This window comes from Phoca vitulina, unplaced genomic scaffold, assembly GCF_004348235.1.
Source record: "Phoca vitulina isolate PV1807 unplaced genomic scaffold, GSC_HSeal_1.0 scaffold60, whole genome shotgun sequence".
NCBI lineage: Eukaryota > Metazoa > Chordata > Mammalia > Carnivora > Phocidae > Phoca > Phoca vitulina.
The window spans coordinates 7,808,521-7,826,917 of NW_022589763.1; the positions used below are offsets into that span (position 1 = coordinate 7,808,521).

At 46.1% G+C, this 18,397-nt stretch overlaps 1 protein-coding gene across 1 annotated transcript in view; it reads right to left on the reverse strand.

Annotated features, from left to right (window-relative positions):
• Positions 1–61: 61 nt before the first annotated feature.
• Positions 62–18,397, reverse strand: part of ARHGAP6 (Rho GTPase activating protein 6) — a 241,425-nt gene continuing 223,089 nt past the window's right edge. Inside the window, exons 11-13 of the mRNA XM_032391112.1 lie at positions 7,343–7,611; positions 3,854–3,934; positions 62–2,072 (exon numbers count right to left, since the gene is read on the reverse strand). Of these exons, the coding sequence (XP_032247003.1) occupies positions 1,375–2,072; positions 3,854–3,934; positions 7,343–7,611 (1,048 nt within the window). The 3' untranslated portion in view covers positions 62–1,374. The remainder of the gene's footprint in view (positions 2,073–3,853; positions 3,935–7,342; positions 7,612–18,397) is intronic.

Genomic DNA, 18,397 nt, shown 5'->3' on the forward strand with positions numbered 1-18,397 from the left:
GTCTGGAACGGAGGGGCGAGTTCATGCATTAGATTTAATGCCCGGAAACAAAGCATTTGTTTAACTTTTTATTCATCATGGCACAAGATAGAACTTTAAGAAACACCACGGAAAATGTCATTGCCGACATGAAAATTAAGAGTAGCATGTTTCATAAAAAATTCTTCTTCTATAATACACATTCCCTTACGAAGTGAAAAAAAAAAAAAAAATCTCGTAAAATACTGAAGCGAATCGCCACCTGCTGGTCAAAAATGATTTTGCGGTTGAAAAACTTGAAACTACCGAAGTATGTAGTAGGAGCATTTTACGATACACACAAAATTACCGAAGAAAACATGTCCTCGGCCTTTGGCACGATGTAAATACAAAGCTGGAGTTTTTGTCCAAACGTGACTTACTTTACAAAGCTTTGCTTATAATTTGGTTAATACTGATTATGGGGCAAAAGGAAAAACTTTTGTTCTGTAATTTGAATACTCTGTTTGGATGCTTAAACGCTTTATAGTTGGATTCCAGTTTGTAGTTTTTGAAAAATACATAAAAATTATACATTATAAATATATATTATATATGGTCTATATAAAATTGAATTTGATCTAAAATGGGAAGGACAACTTCTTAATTATTCTTTCTTTGTCAGGCACGGCCTTTCTCTTGTTCGATTAACTGAATCCTTTCTAAACAGATTCTAAAAATATATTCCATAATGTATCAAATTTAATATCTTCCTTAAAACATATTCAATATGAAAAAGCATTCAGTGACTACGTTTTCTTTTGCATCTCATGACTATATAAAAATATGGCTTGGCATACTCTGTTTTGTTTTGTTAGTGTTTTTCCTAGGCATTGAAGGAAGGGCTGTCCCCAGCTAAAAAGCTATGGCAAAAGCACAGAAACCTGCTTGTGCATATTCTAGAACATTCTATAGAATCTCATTACTCAGTATAAGTGAAGTGATTTTTAAAAATTGTTCCTTCTGTTTCTGTGAATATATCATATACGATTATCATACATAATCTGTTACAGAATATACAACAGTCAAAACTGAAGTCACATAAATACAGTTAAGCTATATCAAAGCAAGGGTTTTATCTTATACAAAGCCAACGTGAGTAGTTTTTCGGTTGGATATCCCCATCCGTTTTTGTTTTCGTTTTCTCCTAAGGCTGGCTATGCAATAGAAGTTTATTATAAATGGCAAGGGTACTAGTGCTCTCTATCTTTAAGTGAACTGGGTTTCTCTCGTGTTATTTTTTTTAAAGTGTTAAAGAAGAAAAACCAGTAAGTGTCCAATTGTCCAACACCAACTTTTTCCCCTACGGAGTGAAAGAAGGCTGTCTGGGCCGTGGGGGTGTGCGCTTGGGTGGGCTCATACCAGCGTTTCCGGGAGGGCATCAGGGTTGTCGGTCGATAAGAGCTCCCAGATCTGCCACCGCTCTCTCTGCCAATCCAGCCAGTTGGGGTCACCCAAAGTCTTACTGTTCTGATCGCTGGCGGAAGTGGAGTAGGCGCTGCTCAGTTTTTGCTCAGCGGCTTGCTGCTCTCGCTCGGCTGTTTGGCTTCCCTCTTCCAACGCTGTTCTGGAACCTTCTTCTGGCCTCTGAGGCCTCCACAAGAGCGGCTCCGCTGGCTGGTGGGATGACGCTACAGCTTGCTTCCCGGGACCAGGATACGGAGGCGGAGGCCTCTTGTCACGCTTCTCACTCTCTCGAGGTCTCTGGTGCAAAGGCTTGGCTCTGCTCTGCAGCCAGACCACATCGAGCTCACTCTCAGTGAGGTCTTCGGCGCTGCTCAGAGTCCAATACTGCCCTGACTTCGGTGTGGCCTGCTCACACCTCCTGCCGCCGCCCTGGATGTGGGGCGTGCTGCCGACGCGCGACACGGGAGGGCAGGCCCTGCACTCCACGATGGTGGCCGTGGTCTGAGTCCTCCGAATGACCTGCGGGCCACCTTCCAGTTCTGTGGGGCTCCCCTGCCATCGGGGCCAATTTGGGGACAGGTTCCCTTGAGAAAGGGAGCATGGCCCCGGTCGGAGGGAGCTGCTCTCAAAAATGTCTCCATAGGAACCTGGAAGCCGGAGAGAAGGGCGAGAAATGGAATTAGTTTGTAGAATCCCTCTGGGGATGTGTCCTGCTATTTCCTTCCCACGGCCACCTTCAAAAATTGAGAAAGCACAGGACACTCCTCCCGCTGCCTAAAGTAAAACATGTCCTAGGAAAGGAAATGACAAATCACGCTTTGGTTATTGGCACAATTCACGGAGCAGCTCCAGATCCGGATGTCAAACTAGATTCAATAGTCCTTGTCACTAATTTGTTTCAGGAAAGGCCCCTTCCACATGGCTTCTGAACCTGGAAGGTAAAGGAAGTGTTCTCTTCTCGTTCGGTGCGATTTGCAGTCCTGAGGAGACACCAACGGTAATGCTTTGATGTTTCCACCATGTCAGTAAAAGGTGTTGGAATAAACGAACTGAACCTAAAATGCCCCATCTCGGGCCAGAAGTTAATGAAGACAGCAGCTGCTGTGTAGACCCCACCGCCACCAGTGTGGGAAAGACTGGCCCAGTCCTCCCACTCATTAAAAAGCAGGCAGGGAAAGAGAAGAAGACCATTTTGCGCAAGAGATATGAGCATTTGAACAGGGACTGAGCAGAGTTGAAATAGCAGAAGGAAATGGAGCAGAACATCTTGGAATAGTTTATCCTTGGGGGAAATGGAATATGGGAGGGGGCGCCTCAGTGGCTCGGTCAGTTTAAGCTGCCGACTCTTGATCTCGGCTCAGGTCAGGATCCCAGGGTCGTGAGATCGAGCCCCGCATCAGGTTCCGAGCTTGGCGTGGAGTCTGCTTGGGATTCTCTCTCTCTCTCCCTCTGCCCCTCCCTCTGCTTGCTCTCTCTCTCTAAATATAAATAAATAAAATCTTTAAAAAAATAAAAATACAAAATAAAAAAATAAAAAACACCAGCTTGGGAAAGTTCAGCTAATTAATAGAAAAACCGAAAAATAATGGTGAGAAAGAAATGCAAATGGAAATAATAAATACAATTTTGTTTTTTTTTTTAAAGATTTTATTTATTTATTTGAGAGAGAGAGAGTGTGCGCATGAGCAGGGGGAGGGGTAGAGGGAGAGGGAGAAGCAGGCTCCCCGCCGAGCAGGGAGCCCGGTGCGGGGCTCGATCCCAGGACCCTGGGATCACAGCCTCAGCCGAAGGCAGATGCGTAACGACTGAGCCACCCGATTGCTCCCAATTTAGCTTTCAATTTAGCAAAAATGCAAACCCAATGATGTGCAGCGCCGGCACCGCATGCTGAGGTGGGCGGGGAAGGGGCTGTACCTCTGGATGCTTGGAAAGGTGCATTATTTGGACCCACTGCCCTATTCTGGATGTGTAACTTGCTTTCCAAAATTTTGTGAATCTATTAATCGTTGAAAATACAAAACAAAAAGTACGTGAAAGAGGTTCCTGACAGCATAACTTATTACAACAATGACAAAAAAAAAATGGGTTGTAAACTATGAGTATGCACTCTGGAATACGACGTGGCCCTTAACAATAAAAATGGCAAATAAGTGGGAAATGGAAGTTAAACAAATGATATCAAGTTGCACGGACAGAATGACTGTAGCTGTGTTTAAAAACTCTTGCAAAGGAAGTGAAATGAAATATAGTGAAAGACTGATGTATTTTGGCAGAAAGGCTAAGTATAGCTTGATCTGGTTTCCCCCCTATTTTCAGCATTTTCCAAATAATGCTTGGCAAGTACGTAATACGACAGTAAGGCAAAAATTAAAGAACATTAAGTTAAAAAGTAAATGCAATAAACGGTCTTGAAAAGATAATATGTCACCTGTCATTCCTGGGTCTTTGGAACCACTTTTTAATGTTGAATGCCAAGTTCCCCAGATATTGAAAGGCTCCTCTGACATATCTAGGAAAAAGTGTATAGAGAAAGGTATGTCACTCACAATGAAAAGTGAAGAGCAAAAATCAAGAAACAAATATTTTGGTAACAGCGCCACATTCAAGATTGTGGCGGATACAAGACAGAATATGACGCATGCCTGCCTTTCAGGGGCTTATCCCATTTGGGATTTACAAAAAGGCTTCCTCTATAATGGTTGGGGTACCCAGAATCAGGCCCCCCAAAGATGTCTGTGCCACGATCCTCGGAACCTGTAAAGTCCCTTTGGCGCATAACCTCTTTTTTTTTTTTTTTTTTTTAAAGATTTTATTTATTTATTTGAGAGAGAGAGAATGAGAGAGAGAGAACACATGAGAGGGAGGAGGGTCAGAGGACGAAGCAGACTCCCTGCCGAGCAGGGAGCCCGATGCGGGACTCGATCCCGGGACTCCAGGATCATGACCTGAGCCGAAGGCAGTCGCTTAACCAACTGAGCCACCCAGGCGCCCTGGCGCATAACCTCTTTACAGGTGTGATGAAATGATTGAGTCTTCAGATGAGAAGATGATCCTGGATTATCTGGGCGGGCCTGATGCAATCACAAGGGTCCTTATAAGGGGGAAGGCGGAAGAGAAGATGCTACATTGCTGGCTTTCAAGGTGGAGGAAGGGCCATGAGCCAAAGAACACAGGCGGCCTCTAGAAGCTAGAAAAGGCAAGGAAAGAGATTGTTCTTTAGAGCCTCCTGAGGGAATGCAGCCCTGCCGACCCATTTTGGATTTCTGAAGTCCCGAACTGTAAGATGATAAATGCATGTGTTGTTTTGTCTTTTTAAAAATTTTATTTATTTATTTGAGAGAGAGAGAGCCTGGGATGTGATCATAATGAGTATTTCTCGAAGCAAAAGTCTACCGGGCGCTTCCCGGTGGCAGCCGTTCAAATGCACTCTCTCCTTTAATTCCCAGGAGATGCCCTGAGTCCACTTTAGAGGTGAGGCCAGCGGCGGAAGGAGCAGCTAAGAACTGCACGTGGTTATGGAGCGAGGACTGTCGAGCGCTTCCTACGTGCCAAGTTGCGGGTTGAGGACTTTACATGGATTAGCTGGTTAAGCTCTATGAATGAATACGGCTGTCTTTCTTAGTTTTCATACGAGGAAGAAAGGGGACTCCAAAAAACTCAATCTTTCCCACGAGGTCCTGCAGCTTGAAAGTGGCAGCATGGTTACTGACTCCAAATCAAGCGCTCTTGTCATGGGATACTAACATGACTTGTTTCTTTTCTTTTCTTTTTTTCTTTAAGATTTTATTTATTTATTGGACAGAGAGAGAAAGAGCACAAGCAGGGGGAGCGGCGGGCAGAGGGAGAGGGAGAAGCAGGCTCCCTGCTGAGCAGGATCCCCTGAATGTGGGATTCGATCCCAGGACCCTGAGATCATGACCTGAGCCAAAGGCAGATGCTTAACTGACTGAGCCACCCAGGCGCCCCTAACACGACTTGTTTCTAGTTCCCTCGGGGTGAGGTTATTTCCAGGGAGAAAGTTACGCTTAGGAAGGATTGCTCAGCCCCTGCACCAGTGATATTTGGGGCCAGATCTTTCTCTGTGTGGGGCCGTCCTGTGTGCTGTGGGATGCTGAGTAGCAGCCCTGGGCTTTACTGTCTACACAGCAATAGCATCCCGTCCTGGGCTGCGACAGCCCCAAACGCCTCCAGACATTGTCAGATGTCTCCCTGGATACAAAATCGAGGACCACAGTGTTAGAGTTGGCCGGGATATCGAATGGACAGAAAGAACAAATACGTGCTTTAGTCCACCTGCTAATTAGAGCTAATGTGTATCTTAGCCTACCTGCTAAGAAACTATGAAGCAAACACACTGATCCTGGGAAGAAAGAATCAAGCTTTCTTAGTGGTAAGTTGTCTAGTAATCTCTCTTTGAATTTGTATTTAGAGACCCAAATATGCCATGCCTTTCATAATAGCAAAAGTCTCTTCAGACTGCCTTTTTTGTTGCTGTTATTGCAGAGAATATTGCATACAGAAAATCTGTCACTAATTTAAAAGAGCAGAAACTAGAGATCACCTATATGCATCAGAAAGGGAGAAAGGGAATAGTCAGAAATCTATGATACATCGATTTAATGGGAATATATAGTGGCCATGAAGAATGTTAGCAAAATGGAAAATGTTAATGATACGATTTTAAGTAAAATAAGCTGAATTCAAAAGCAGCTATGCTTTGAAAACAAATATATCAAATTAGGGATGCACCTGGACAAGGACTAGAAAAAATAAAGTTTCACATTTTATTTTTTTTAAAGATTCTATTTATTTATCTGAGAGACAGACAGAGATGGCAAGAAGCGAGCATGAGCAGGGAGGAGAGAGAGAAGCAGGCTCCCGCTGAGCAGGGAGGCCGACGCAGGGCTCCATCCCAGGACCCTGGGATCACGACCTGAGCCGAAGGCAGACGCTTAACTGACTGAGCCACCCAGGCGCCCCAAGTTCCACATTTTAAAAATAAATTTTACGCTTGAGGGGAACATGGGTTACTGTTTTCATTACAATTTTTAAAAATTATTTTTTGACATATTTGTAAAATAAAAATAAATATGCTATGATTTAGAACACCCCCCCCCCCGAAAAAAAAAACATCAAAAAACAGAGCCCTTTCAGGGTGTCTGTTTGGGTTAAGTGATACATGTAGGATAAGAGAGCAAGAATTTGTACTGTGTCTTCCACTTATTACTCAGAGCGTCCTGCTGAGTCCTGGCACTGAGGAATTACCCTGTGGAGGGAAAGAGCAGAACCAAACATTCAGTGGTCAAATAAATTTGGGAAAAACTGCAAACCACACTCTCCTTTCCATTGTGCGAATTAATGGTGCCCATTAGCACTTTAAAGAGTTTGAGAAATTACACAATAGAGAAACTATTAGCTTGGTTAACCCAGCATTCCCCAAATGTATTTGACCATGGAACCCTTATTTTGCTAAAAAAAATAAAAATAAAAATCTTAATCTCCCATGGAGACCTCTTTGGAACATGATGTCTCCTTATATAGTGGGTTCGGCTTGTCCTCTTTATAGAAGTAGCAGCAATAATTGGGTGACATGTTAGACTAGCAAAGATGCACCCAAACTCACTGGCCAGGACATATCAAATTCCTCAGATGCTCAGGGGAAGGATCAGCTGGGAATATCAGTGGCTCTCTGGGCATGACACTGCTTCCCAGATGCCCCGGTCAGCAGGGAGCCTCCGAGACCATGACTGGGCTCGCCCACCACACCTTCCTCTTCCTAGAGCAGGAACTCAGTAAATGTCACAGAATGACAGAAACGTGAAACAAGGAAGAGGCGAAGAGACGGTCCAAGGGCCCGCACCATGCCACCTGCAATGAGAGTCACTGATGTGGCCCGCGCCAGCCAGGTTCCAGTTACCTTTGCCAAGCCTTGGTCCAGGAGAACTCTCCCTTGATTTCGACGATGGCAAGTGGCTCACCAGCACATACTGCTCCGGCCCTTTGTAAAGCTTCTCCGAGCCCCCCGGGGCCGCGTCCTCTTGCATAGCCAGCAAGGAGCGCTCAGACAGCACTGGGGAGTTGTTGTCATAAGGGGAGAGGTCTCCGCTGGAGGCCTTGTTGGAGTCGGTGGACGAGTGCCTTCCTCCCACAGAAAAGGAAACTTCCGATCGCAACATGTCAGGGCTTCTGGTGCAAGAAGACAATGGCAAGTGCGTGAGTGTGTTAACGCTTAGTGACCAGATTCAAACAATACGACCGTTACACAAAAGACAGGCGGAGAATGCATGGGCACAGGGGCTGAAACAAAAAGACCTTCGGAGCCATGTCCCCAGACTTGTACAGCAATAACGGGAAAGCGTTTCCACGACATGGCCGGCAGAGGGCAGTGAAACCCCACAGTTGTTACGGAAACTGTCAAGGCGGAGGGAGGAGGGGAAGGATGAAACAGACATGGATCCCTGTATTCTCCGCTGGGCATCGCTGAAATGCCTGTCGCGTTAATCCCGTCTCCACTGGGAAAGTCAAGTCTGAGGCTCCCTATCTGTTAAGTAAGGCAAAACTGGTAGATAACCCTTTTACGTTCCTCAATATCCTGAATTTAAAATAAGTCACATAAAACTACGACTGAAACTTTACAAGAAGTTCATTATGGCTTTATGGGTAAGGTCTCTTCCCCCTGCCCAAATACTTCATGTGAGTAAATCCATCTTGCCTGTGATGACGACTCTGGATGATGATGGTGATGATGCTTCTGGTGGGAATGACAGTCTCACGTACAGAGGCCAACGAGACAAATATATGACCATCACTAGCGTTCACAGTATTTTAATACTCCTGAAATGACCCTACAAGGCACTAGTGCTTTCACAGAGTCATATAAAACAGGCTAATTAGCATATGCAGTACGTTTTCTATGTGCATGAGTTGTCACGGCAACAGAAATAACAGTGAAAATGCGAGAGGAACAGGAAAATGAGAACGTCAGCAACATGAAACGAGTGTTGGAAGTCTTACCTGGGAACATCTGCATTTTCTACCTTCCTCAAAACAGTGGCCCTGACATCTTAAAGGGAAATGATCACAGAGTGATTAAAAGTTCCAGAACCTATTTCTGTCTCTCCCCCACAACCCTGCTTCATTTCTCTATTACTAGTCTTTGCTTTCTTCTGCTTTAATTCTTCAAAACAAATCCTTTGGGATCTTAAAGAAGGTAAACACATGCCTGAGCAATCTTTTCCTAACTAGCTGGTTGTGTGCACGCAGCACGGAGGACGGGGGACGCGCACTCACAGGGGACCTAGCTTAGTCTCGGGTTTCCAGCGCGGGTTAGCGTCCAGGAGAAAAGCATTTCAGCATCTGTGACATGCCTCGCCTGTTACTGACGCAGCCAGGGGCTCGAGCACTTTTTGCTGAGGCAATTTCTTACCCACGTGGAATAAATAAGTCCTTTCCTTGTCTCCTCTTTAAACCGATGACAGACAATCTTATGGGAAAGAGCCAGAGAACCACCATGAGGATGATTTTCCAGAGACGTTAGGCCTCCATTGAATGAAGGAAAACTCCAAAGAACTTATTATTTCTGCTGGAAAGGGGCGGGGGGGGGGGAGGGAGGAAACTAACCTCCATATCTAATTCAAGGGGGGAAGTCCCCCTAATTCTAGCAGAGGGAAACACAAAGCAAAACACATGGACACTTGTCTGTCATGACTTTGACTCCAGTTGAGGAAGCTTTACTACGAAAATAAGAAAAACTGAATGTGTTGAACAGGTTGCTCAGCTTAGAATCAGGGTTCGGGCCAGGGCTAGAAATTCTATGACTGGGCCCATTTCCGTTGTTCTCCCCGTTTAGTTAACGGGTTTCCCCAGTCATTAATGAAAATGTCTTCTGTCTACCCAGCAAGAACAAGTCATGGTGTTATATCCATAACAGCGGGGCCAGAAAGCCTTCCTTTATGGGATGTTTTAAAGAGAGCCAAGTCAATTCATTAGCCAAAACAAAATAGCCATCAGGGCTACGAATGCTTTTTTGCTCCCTCCCATTGGGAGGAGAATGTCAGAAAGGTATTTTCACTCACGGAGACCCCAATTATTCTGTCTCGTGTCTTGTTCATCTGTCTTGAAGAACATAGAGAATACGTTCAGCAAAACGTGACAAGTTGCAGATTCAGCCGACAGGTGCGTAAAGAAAGGTACCCTGCGGGAGAACTGCATCGCGTCTCAGCACTGGGAACATCTATCTGGGTTTCTGCCGAGCAAGTCGGTGACTCGCCCCCTCCAGTGGAAGCGTGCATCGCGTCACAAATAGCATAGGTCTCTGTGCTAAGGCTGCGAAAGGCTCCCGGGGGCGGGGCTCCGCTCGGGGGTTCGGGGCTCGGGATGCAGGAAGCCCGTGGGCGCCGCTTGCGCTCCCGCCCCAACCTCATCCTACCTTCTCGCTCGCTCTTCCCCCCGCTTTCCTTTCCCTCGCCTCGCCTCTCAAATTACTCACTACGACATTGTTCCACTTACATATTTCTGTCAGCTGCTTCAATACCCTCTTTCAGGACTGGTGTACAGACAGGGAAAGCGCACGCACAGGAATTACTGGGGGCACTGAAGAGTCTTCATGAGAACATTTAGTGTGCTTAACCCAAACAGAATCAAACAAAGAACAATCACAACAGTCACAAAAATCACCGAAGCTGCCACACGATCTTCCTTCCATTCTCATGGCTGTGATTGGCTCTGGTGGAGAAGAGGCGACAAAGGAGGAGGTGGAGGGCCACTGTCCCTCTCCTCCGTTCTTTGGGGAACATGGCCGGGGGAACTTGCTGGAAATGCAAATTCTCCAGCTCCATTCTGGGCCTACTGACGGGACTGGCTATAACATGTGGGGCCCCCAGGGGAAAAACTATTAAGAATTTCAAGGTGGTCACAGCAGATCATCAAGCCAAACGTGGGCTCCTTCTCTGTGGAGGTCCTGCGCAGCCGCACGGGTCACAGACCACGAGGCTGGCTTTGCCCGTTGAAAGGGCATCTGGGAGCAGGGCTAGCAAACTGTGTTTTAAAAAGCCCTCCAGGTAAGTGTGCTTCGCGGGCAAGTTTGAGAACCCCCACGCCGAAGCTACCTTCCCTCCCTCATCCATAGACAGGACAGCAGGCTGAGGCTCCCAGGGAGCCAAACTGGGAAGGAAACACGGACAGTGGCCCAAACCTCAGCACTGGCTGACAGAGGGGGTAAGCGTGGTGGTCCTGACCTTGAGGTGGCCGGGGCCACAGCTGAATAGAAGGTGTGCCCATCCTAGCCAGCTCCAGGCAGCCGGACCCAGATAACTGACTGTAGTTTGGTTGTGGGTCAGAACGCATTAAGGGGACAGGGAGCAGGAGAGGTCGACCTGCCTTTCTCTGCTCTCCTGGTTCATTCTCCTAAGTCAAGCCTCCGGAGTGACGACATCTGGGGCACCAACCAGGGGAGAACCTGGAGGAGGTGGCTAAAGCTAATCCCTGAAGGGAGAGGCAGAGGCCTGTCTCCCAGTCGACACAGGCCACGAACCTCCTCAGGGTGGCTGGGCTCACAGCCAGGGACACGAGCAGCCGGGGCTGTCCAAGGAGACGTGCTGCCTTCCTTTCCCAGCCACCCAGCACAGCTTAGTGACCGAAGAGGCTATGGTTTGCGACCCCATGGCAAGCCGCTTGTGAAGTGCACGCGTGTGAAACGAGCCCTTGGCCTGCGACAAGGGTAAGGGCTGGTGCTCACCCGGGGCTCAGGCAGTCTGGCGGACGGTGTGCTAAGTACTGCCAACAAGTCTCCTCGCTCCTGATCACCGTCTCGAGCTGAGCGGAAGACACGAGGACATCACGTGTCTTTCTAGCAGCCGGGGCAGTGGGGCTCGAGACCCTTCTCAAATTTCTTTGATAAATAGTATGCAGTCTGACTGCTATGTGCTATACTTGGAGTCGATGGCCCTCGTAAATGCTTGAGCTATTTCCCAGCTGTCATTTCATCTTCCCAGCCGAGGTCGCTAAGGCGGCGGCCACATCTGCCTAAGAACCCACGTCCGGAAACGGAGCTTTCCACACGAGAGCCCGCCGGTTGGTCAACGAAACCAAACTATTTTATTCACTTCTCAGGACTCTCACTGACAACGTAGGCAGTTCCGAGGTTAAAAAAAAAAAAAAGGGTGGCATTCCATGGCTTTATCATTGAATGTACTGGAAACCAAACGAGAACCCCTACTTCGGGTATCACTGCAAGAGGAGACGAGCGGCCACCACCGCCTCCACTAGCATTCGCCTCGAGGACGACTCGACTCTACGAGGACCATTTTCAGTTCAGTGCTGCAAGTCAACGTAATAAAAGATCTGTATTTCTTTATAGAAAATATTGAACCGGGGACTCACTAGATGACGAGTAGTCTGCAAGCAGGTAGTGGGCTCTCTCTGTCTTGGGATTTAGTGGATGGAGGCTGGGAATGGCGAGTGGCTAGCTAACCAGTTGGCATGGGCTTGCCTCCACGAATGGGGGGCTTTTCTCCACGAGACCTCACAACCCCAGGACCATGCACGGCAGGCGCGGCCAGTCTCAGCTAACCAACCAAGCATGAGATGGACATGGAGAGAGCACATCACTTTCTCACCCTTCGGTGGTCCCTCCAGGTCAGGGGGTTAAGATGCCGCTGGCAGGGTACTGTGGGCGGGCCTGCCCTGCAGCTGGAGGCACAGAACTTGTTCTGCGGATAAATGGAAAACTCTGGTTCAATCCACGGATGTGGCAGCCCAGCCCCTTGCCGAGCTACCCCAGTGAGAAACATCCTTGGAGACGGCAAGCTTGTGTTGGCTTCATCCTTGGCTTAATCGTTCAGCTGAGAGACCTCAGTCTGTTGGAACCCAAAGCACATAACCACCTCCGACGCGATTCAGTGCCTGGGGAGGGGAGTCCAGCGCCACAACAACTCTGGATTTAGGGAGGACTTTCACAGGAACCACGCTCGGTTCTGCAAAGCAGCCCTTACGCAGACAAAGGCACCCCCCTGCAAAGAGAAGCTGACAATGGAGCCAAACTCCCCACCAGGAGGTGAGGCTGGCACCCTGGGCATTAAGACTTACCCAGGGCTTTGGTGAAATCTCTCCCCTCCCTTTTAGCTCTTATGGATTCCCTCCTAATAGCCGTGGCACGTGAAGGCATTTAGGACTGGGGGAGAGAAAACGATGCTGGCTTTATTCTCTCTCCTTTTTTTTTTTTTTACAGTATGCCTGATAAAACATCTTTGAGTTAATATATTCCAAGTTTGTAAAGAAGGTGTGAATCAGAAAGGCGCTGGAAGAAAGAGGTGATGTGATAAATTCTCCCTCCATTTTGAATTGGCTTTTCATAGAAGGCGCATTCAGACTTCTTGGAATTTTTCATTAGGGAATTCCCTATTCCACATACATTTTCCCTAAAATTGTCTGGCTGAAAAGGCTTTCTCGAACAGCGTGGGGGGGGAGGGCGGGGGGCGGGTGTTAATGCTTCATTAATTTCCAAGATGCTGGAACAGAATGACAGCTGAGGCCAGAGTTACTGCCAGTCAGTAGGATTCATTACTGTTATACTACACCGATAAAGTCCGATTTCTTATCTCTGAAAATTTCCTGAGAACTTTTTTGACTTTACAAATCCTAGTGAAAGGAAAACTGAAATTATAGTCCATCTTGTAATGCTCCATGGTTTTGTGGAAGAAGACATTTTCAGTGACAGTCTCTGAAAGATTAAAATAAATTACCTACCTGATATTTATTGGATAATTTAAATGTAATGCCTTGAAATTATGAGAAAGCCTAACGCTCCTCCATCATGAAGAAGGTGGATTTTTTTTATTCACTGGGAGGAGAATCCAGTTCAATAAAACAATTACTTTTCAGTTCTGAAATGCTATCCTTTGAGATGACTATGAGGCTCCTTCCATGGTTTTGATTGGCTGGTCACCAGTTTTGCTACGTTGGGGGGCAATTTCAGTAAAAACTTTGTGAAGGCCAGGAACAGAATTAAATACAATGAAATTTAAAAACGTACACCTATAGATTTGGTTCATCCATACTGGCTTTCTCCCCAAGTGCAGTTAAATTTATTTTGATTGTATTTCCAGAATACAGGAAGGAAAATGCTCTACTTAGCCTTGTCTAGCACATGGGTATACCATATGGGTAGACAAGGCTTTATGTAATTTTTAATGGTTAGGTTTTTTTCCCCCAGAACATTAAAGCAGTTGAAAAACACTGAAAAATTGAAAGGCTGGCACATTAGAATTTACAACATTATATTAGGTTTAAATGCTTCATTTGTGTCCACACAGAATTGTATTATTTAGTTCAGGCTAACTTAATTAAAACTTACTTAGGGTTGTTACTTGGTCAGGAGAAATTGTCAAACACAGCAGTTCTCTTGGTTGAACAATAGGATAAGCAAAGCAGTACATTTTCCAAGCATCACTGATGGCTTTGTCTCCATGGAGGGCAGCCTATACATTTTGCCTTTGGCTTCAGGCTCCAGTATGGCTTGGCATGGTACTAGTCTTTATTTTGTTCAGCATAGATTTTTGGTGTCAACTTTGAGTTTTAAAAATATGACACGTTGATGTTGGTCATTTTGATGCCTGAGTGTTCGGCACACCCTTCACTTCGGCACCTACGTGAGCGCCCCACTCTCCTCGCCCGACCCCCAGCCCTGCTATGGGCGGGACCTTGCGTCTGTTGCAAATACCCGTGCTCAACATGCCTTGTCCTTTTAGATTCGCCTTGCACTCTCATCCCCTATCTCCTTACATCCCTAAATCAAAGGAGGGGGAGCTATTTTGAGTGTTTGTGAAGAAAAGAGCATATAACTCTAATAAATATTCCAGACAAGCAATGAAAAAACTGGAAGTCTTGCATTGTTAGTAATATAAATCTCTTCTAATCTCCCTTTGGTATTCCGTTTTGGTTGAAGCCAAAAATGTCAGTGGACAAGCACAAGAAAAAATAACGAATCCTCCTTTCACCGCCCCAAGTCTGTTGTCACACAAGAGAAAAACTCAAATGAAAACAAAACCTTAAATTCCCAAATATCACGAAATGTTTGCTCTTTCCAAATGGAAATTATCATAAATATGTTCTTGTTCTTGGTTCTACACCCTTTCGAAAACTCACGTTTCCACTCCCAATTCAATCTTGTGCCGTTGCCACGTGCGACACGGGAACCGAACGCTTTATCTCGGTATGTAAACTGATGGCAAAGAACAGAAGCTTCAGGAACAAAACCCAAAGGGTCGGAGGAGAATCACAAGGAAAACCAACCGTGCATCACTGCACTCAGGCCTGCGTTTTAGGAGCTCCTGCTGCTTCCCGCTCGGCGGGCGTCCCCCTAGTCCTTACTTCTCTTAGTCCTACTCTCCACCTTGTAGCTGAGTCTTCACTCACTCAAGACTTCAAAACAAGAAATCTGTCCATGCCCACTGTGCCACGGCTCACCCAGGCCTCTGCCTCACTTCCTGCAAATGTGCGATCGCCTCCCATCCTCCCCGGTTCTCCCCGGGCAGGTCGCCTTCCCACGTCTGTGGTCTTTCTGCCTGCGTCTCTCTGTTCTAGAACTGATGCCACCCTCCTGCTGCCAAGGGGATCAGGCCTGTACAGGCGGGCTTTGCCTTTAGACACCGCCACGGTTTAAGGTGGACGGTTCTCTCTTGTGTCATATTGCCTTCATAGGTTACTCTCTCATGGTGGATAGAAAGGTAGAAAGTAGCGATGCCAAAGTCTTTGGTAAGTGGTTGTAAATGAACAAAATGGCGCAGTTCGAAGTAACATGATCGTAATCACTAACATTCGTTAAGCATTTATTAGAAACCAGATACTATTCTCACAGCACAACAATTCTGTAAAGTTGGTGCTGCTTTTTAATCTCTGGTTTGCAGGTGAGGGAACGGAGACAGAGAGGGATGAATCTATTTACCCAAGACCACAGCTCGAATAGCAGTGGAAAAGGAATGCCAACTCAGGTCATCTGGCTCTGGATCCGAACGTCAAACCCAGTGAGTTACGCTATGCAGGAGGGCGCTATTGATGGGCAACCGACACAACGATGTAGTTGGCACCATCTGGCAGTTATAATTTGTCATCACTATAATCTGTCACAACCATAATCTCTCATCACGGTAATGCAGCGCCACTGCTTCTTAATTTAAGTGCCACCCCTCAGCCTGCCGTTTACGGGCTTCTGCCCTCTGTGCTGGCCAACCCCTTCATCGTGCCCACAGCCAGCGGACACAGTTATTATTCTGTCCAGGCCCTGCGTCAAGCTTCCCAAATGTCTAGACCTGTTGACCCCTCTCCAGTCTTCAAAGTTCACTGCAGATCCTTGCTCTTCTCAGAAGCCATCCCCGAGACTACAGGTCACACCTCTTTCTCTTCTCCAAATTCCAAGTGGATTTATGGTCTGGGGTGTTGGTTTCCTCCCTTTGTCAATACAAAGACCGCTTTTTAATGTCAAGAATCACCCACCTCAAATATAGTAGTTGGTGACGGCAAATCCGTAGTATCTAATGTGCTGGATCTAAGCCAGAGGTTCTTGCTGGGCCTGCTCCATAGACTCACAGGGGGAGATTTAAGAAATCCTAATGTCCAGACTGTACCCTAAGACAACTGAACACGATCTCTAGGGGTGGCACGTAGGCATAGTAATTCTTCGAGCTCCCCAGGGGATTCAAGTCTGAGAACCAATGGCCCAGCACCAACCATTCTGCCCTCCGCGACACACTTAATAACATGCTTCGTATTATTTTTATCCTCGAAGGCCTCCTTCAACAGGTCTGCCAACTCTGGGAGGCGAGCACATGCCTCGATATTTTAAACTTTCGCTACTCAAAGTGTGGATCACGGACCAGCAGTATCACGGCAATACCTGGGAACTTGCTAGAAAGGCGTATTTTCAGACTCTCTTCCTCAGATGTACCGACTAGATCTCCTGGTGATCCGTACACACAGTAAGCTTTGAGAAGCATGGGCGTAAAGTATGAAGACACTATCTACAGCTCAAGGGGTAGGACTCTCAAGCCTCAGAAGACAACTCAAATTAAAGAACTATTTCTTTATGTATTTTTACTTCATGGCATCATTATCAACCCTTCTGGGCTGCTCCTTGGCCTGTACCTAGAGGAAAACAAACACTCCCTTCTTCTCCTCACTAAGAGTGTCTTCTCCAAATGTTTTCTGTTCAATGAAGCTAGTCTCTGACATCCACAGAGCACCTGGGAGCTCACCTCCCTTCCCTTGAGGCCCTGACACTCACCTACGGCCTTGTTCTAGGGTCAGCTTGCCTTGACTGTACAATTCTTAGTCTTACAGGGATAGGGAACAGGAGAGGCTAGACAATTGTACAGCTTGGGATGAGCTTAATATGGAAGCTTCTTCCTTTTCCTAAGAGTAGTGAAAGAAAGGTTCCCTTGGCATTTATATGCAAAGAGCATACCTGAAAACCACATAAAAAGAACTTCTATTGACTATTCTTCAAAGCACAATATTTCTATATTTCAACATGCCATATAAAAGCTGAAATTTGGCAAGTCAACATCAGTGTTTTGTTTTTTTTTAGGTGTGTGTTTTCCAGCTTTTCCACAGAGTACCCATGAAATGTCATAAATGCAGCTTAACGAGGGATTCACAAACAGAAAGGCCGCCGTGTCTGTTTTCTTGCACGGGGAGGGAAAGAAGTGAGTTCATTAAAATTCTGGTGATACAAGATCTGCTGTGAAGAAAAGCCATTTGTGTTAGTTTAAATTAGAACTTATACCTTGATGACAGTTAGAAATCTAGGGAAAATTTAAGGGAGCCCAATTATCTGAAATGAAAAGCGAGACCATGAAATGCCAGCCCATTTAGACAATTTGAATATATTCTTATTCACTCGTGGTTCTTGGGGCTCGAATCCAGGCGAAACACCTCACTTGAACCAGAATCTGGCCTGATAATAACTGGCACAAAGATGAATTTTTAAAAAGTGCATTTGAAAAGATGAGCCACTTAAAAATTCTTCCCTGCTCTGCAGGAAATGGACTGAAGCTGGATCTTGCGCTGCTATTCATGCAAAGATGCAGGAAAGAAGGAGGCGTGAGCCATGTGGATGGAATTCCTTTCCCTACATTTCTCTAAATAATATAAGCTTTTATATCTGAAATAGTTTCAAATGAAAATTAATCTCTCAAATTCAACATCAATATAAAGGAACAATTTAACACGTGTCAATATTTCCAAGACACCGTGGAGTAAGACAGACCACTATTTTACATACAGCTAAGAAAGACAAAAAATGCTGTGATTTATATTAGACCATGCCATTGATTATACGATGACTCTCCATTTCAGAGATGATAAAACACGGGGCAAAATGTGTCTTAGAGCTGTTGACATTCAGTAAATTAAAAGCACAACGTAAAGGATGCTTTCATGAAAGGATGACAACAACTCTTCCCGCCACAAATTTAAGGTTTGGCGTCATGGTGGCAACATGGCTCCTGGTTAATGACGCCATAATACCCTCTTCACTGGCTTTGCCAAGTGCTCAGCACCCCCACACATGCTGCCTCTGTACCAAATGTTTGAGATTAAGCCTAAAATCTGGCTCAAGCAAAATCCAATGGTCTTCCTTTGGGGGCAAAAATGGCGGCAAAGCAGGGCCTACAGCATGGCTTGTGCTTTACTCACTGCAAACACGGCTACATGTGGAGCCCAGCGTGCATTTTTACCAAAAGGATATTAATTATAAAGAGCGGAGAGTCAGGAGAGCACACACCTCTAATTTTAAATGGGCACCTAGGCCTCGGGAGAGGCTTGTCTTGTGGTTTGGTAATGTGTCAATTGCGCTGGCAAGTTACACAAGTAAGATGCATCCAGGTGCAGCCTAAGGGACCCGTAAGTACAGCTATCAGGATTCTAGAAGTAGAATCACTGATGTGCATCAGAGTCCTTTGAGCTTCTCGCCAGGGAT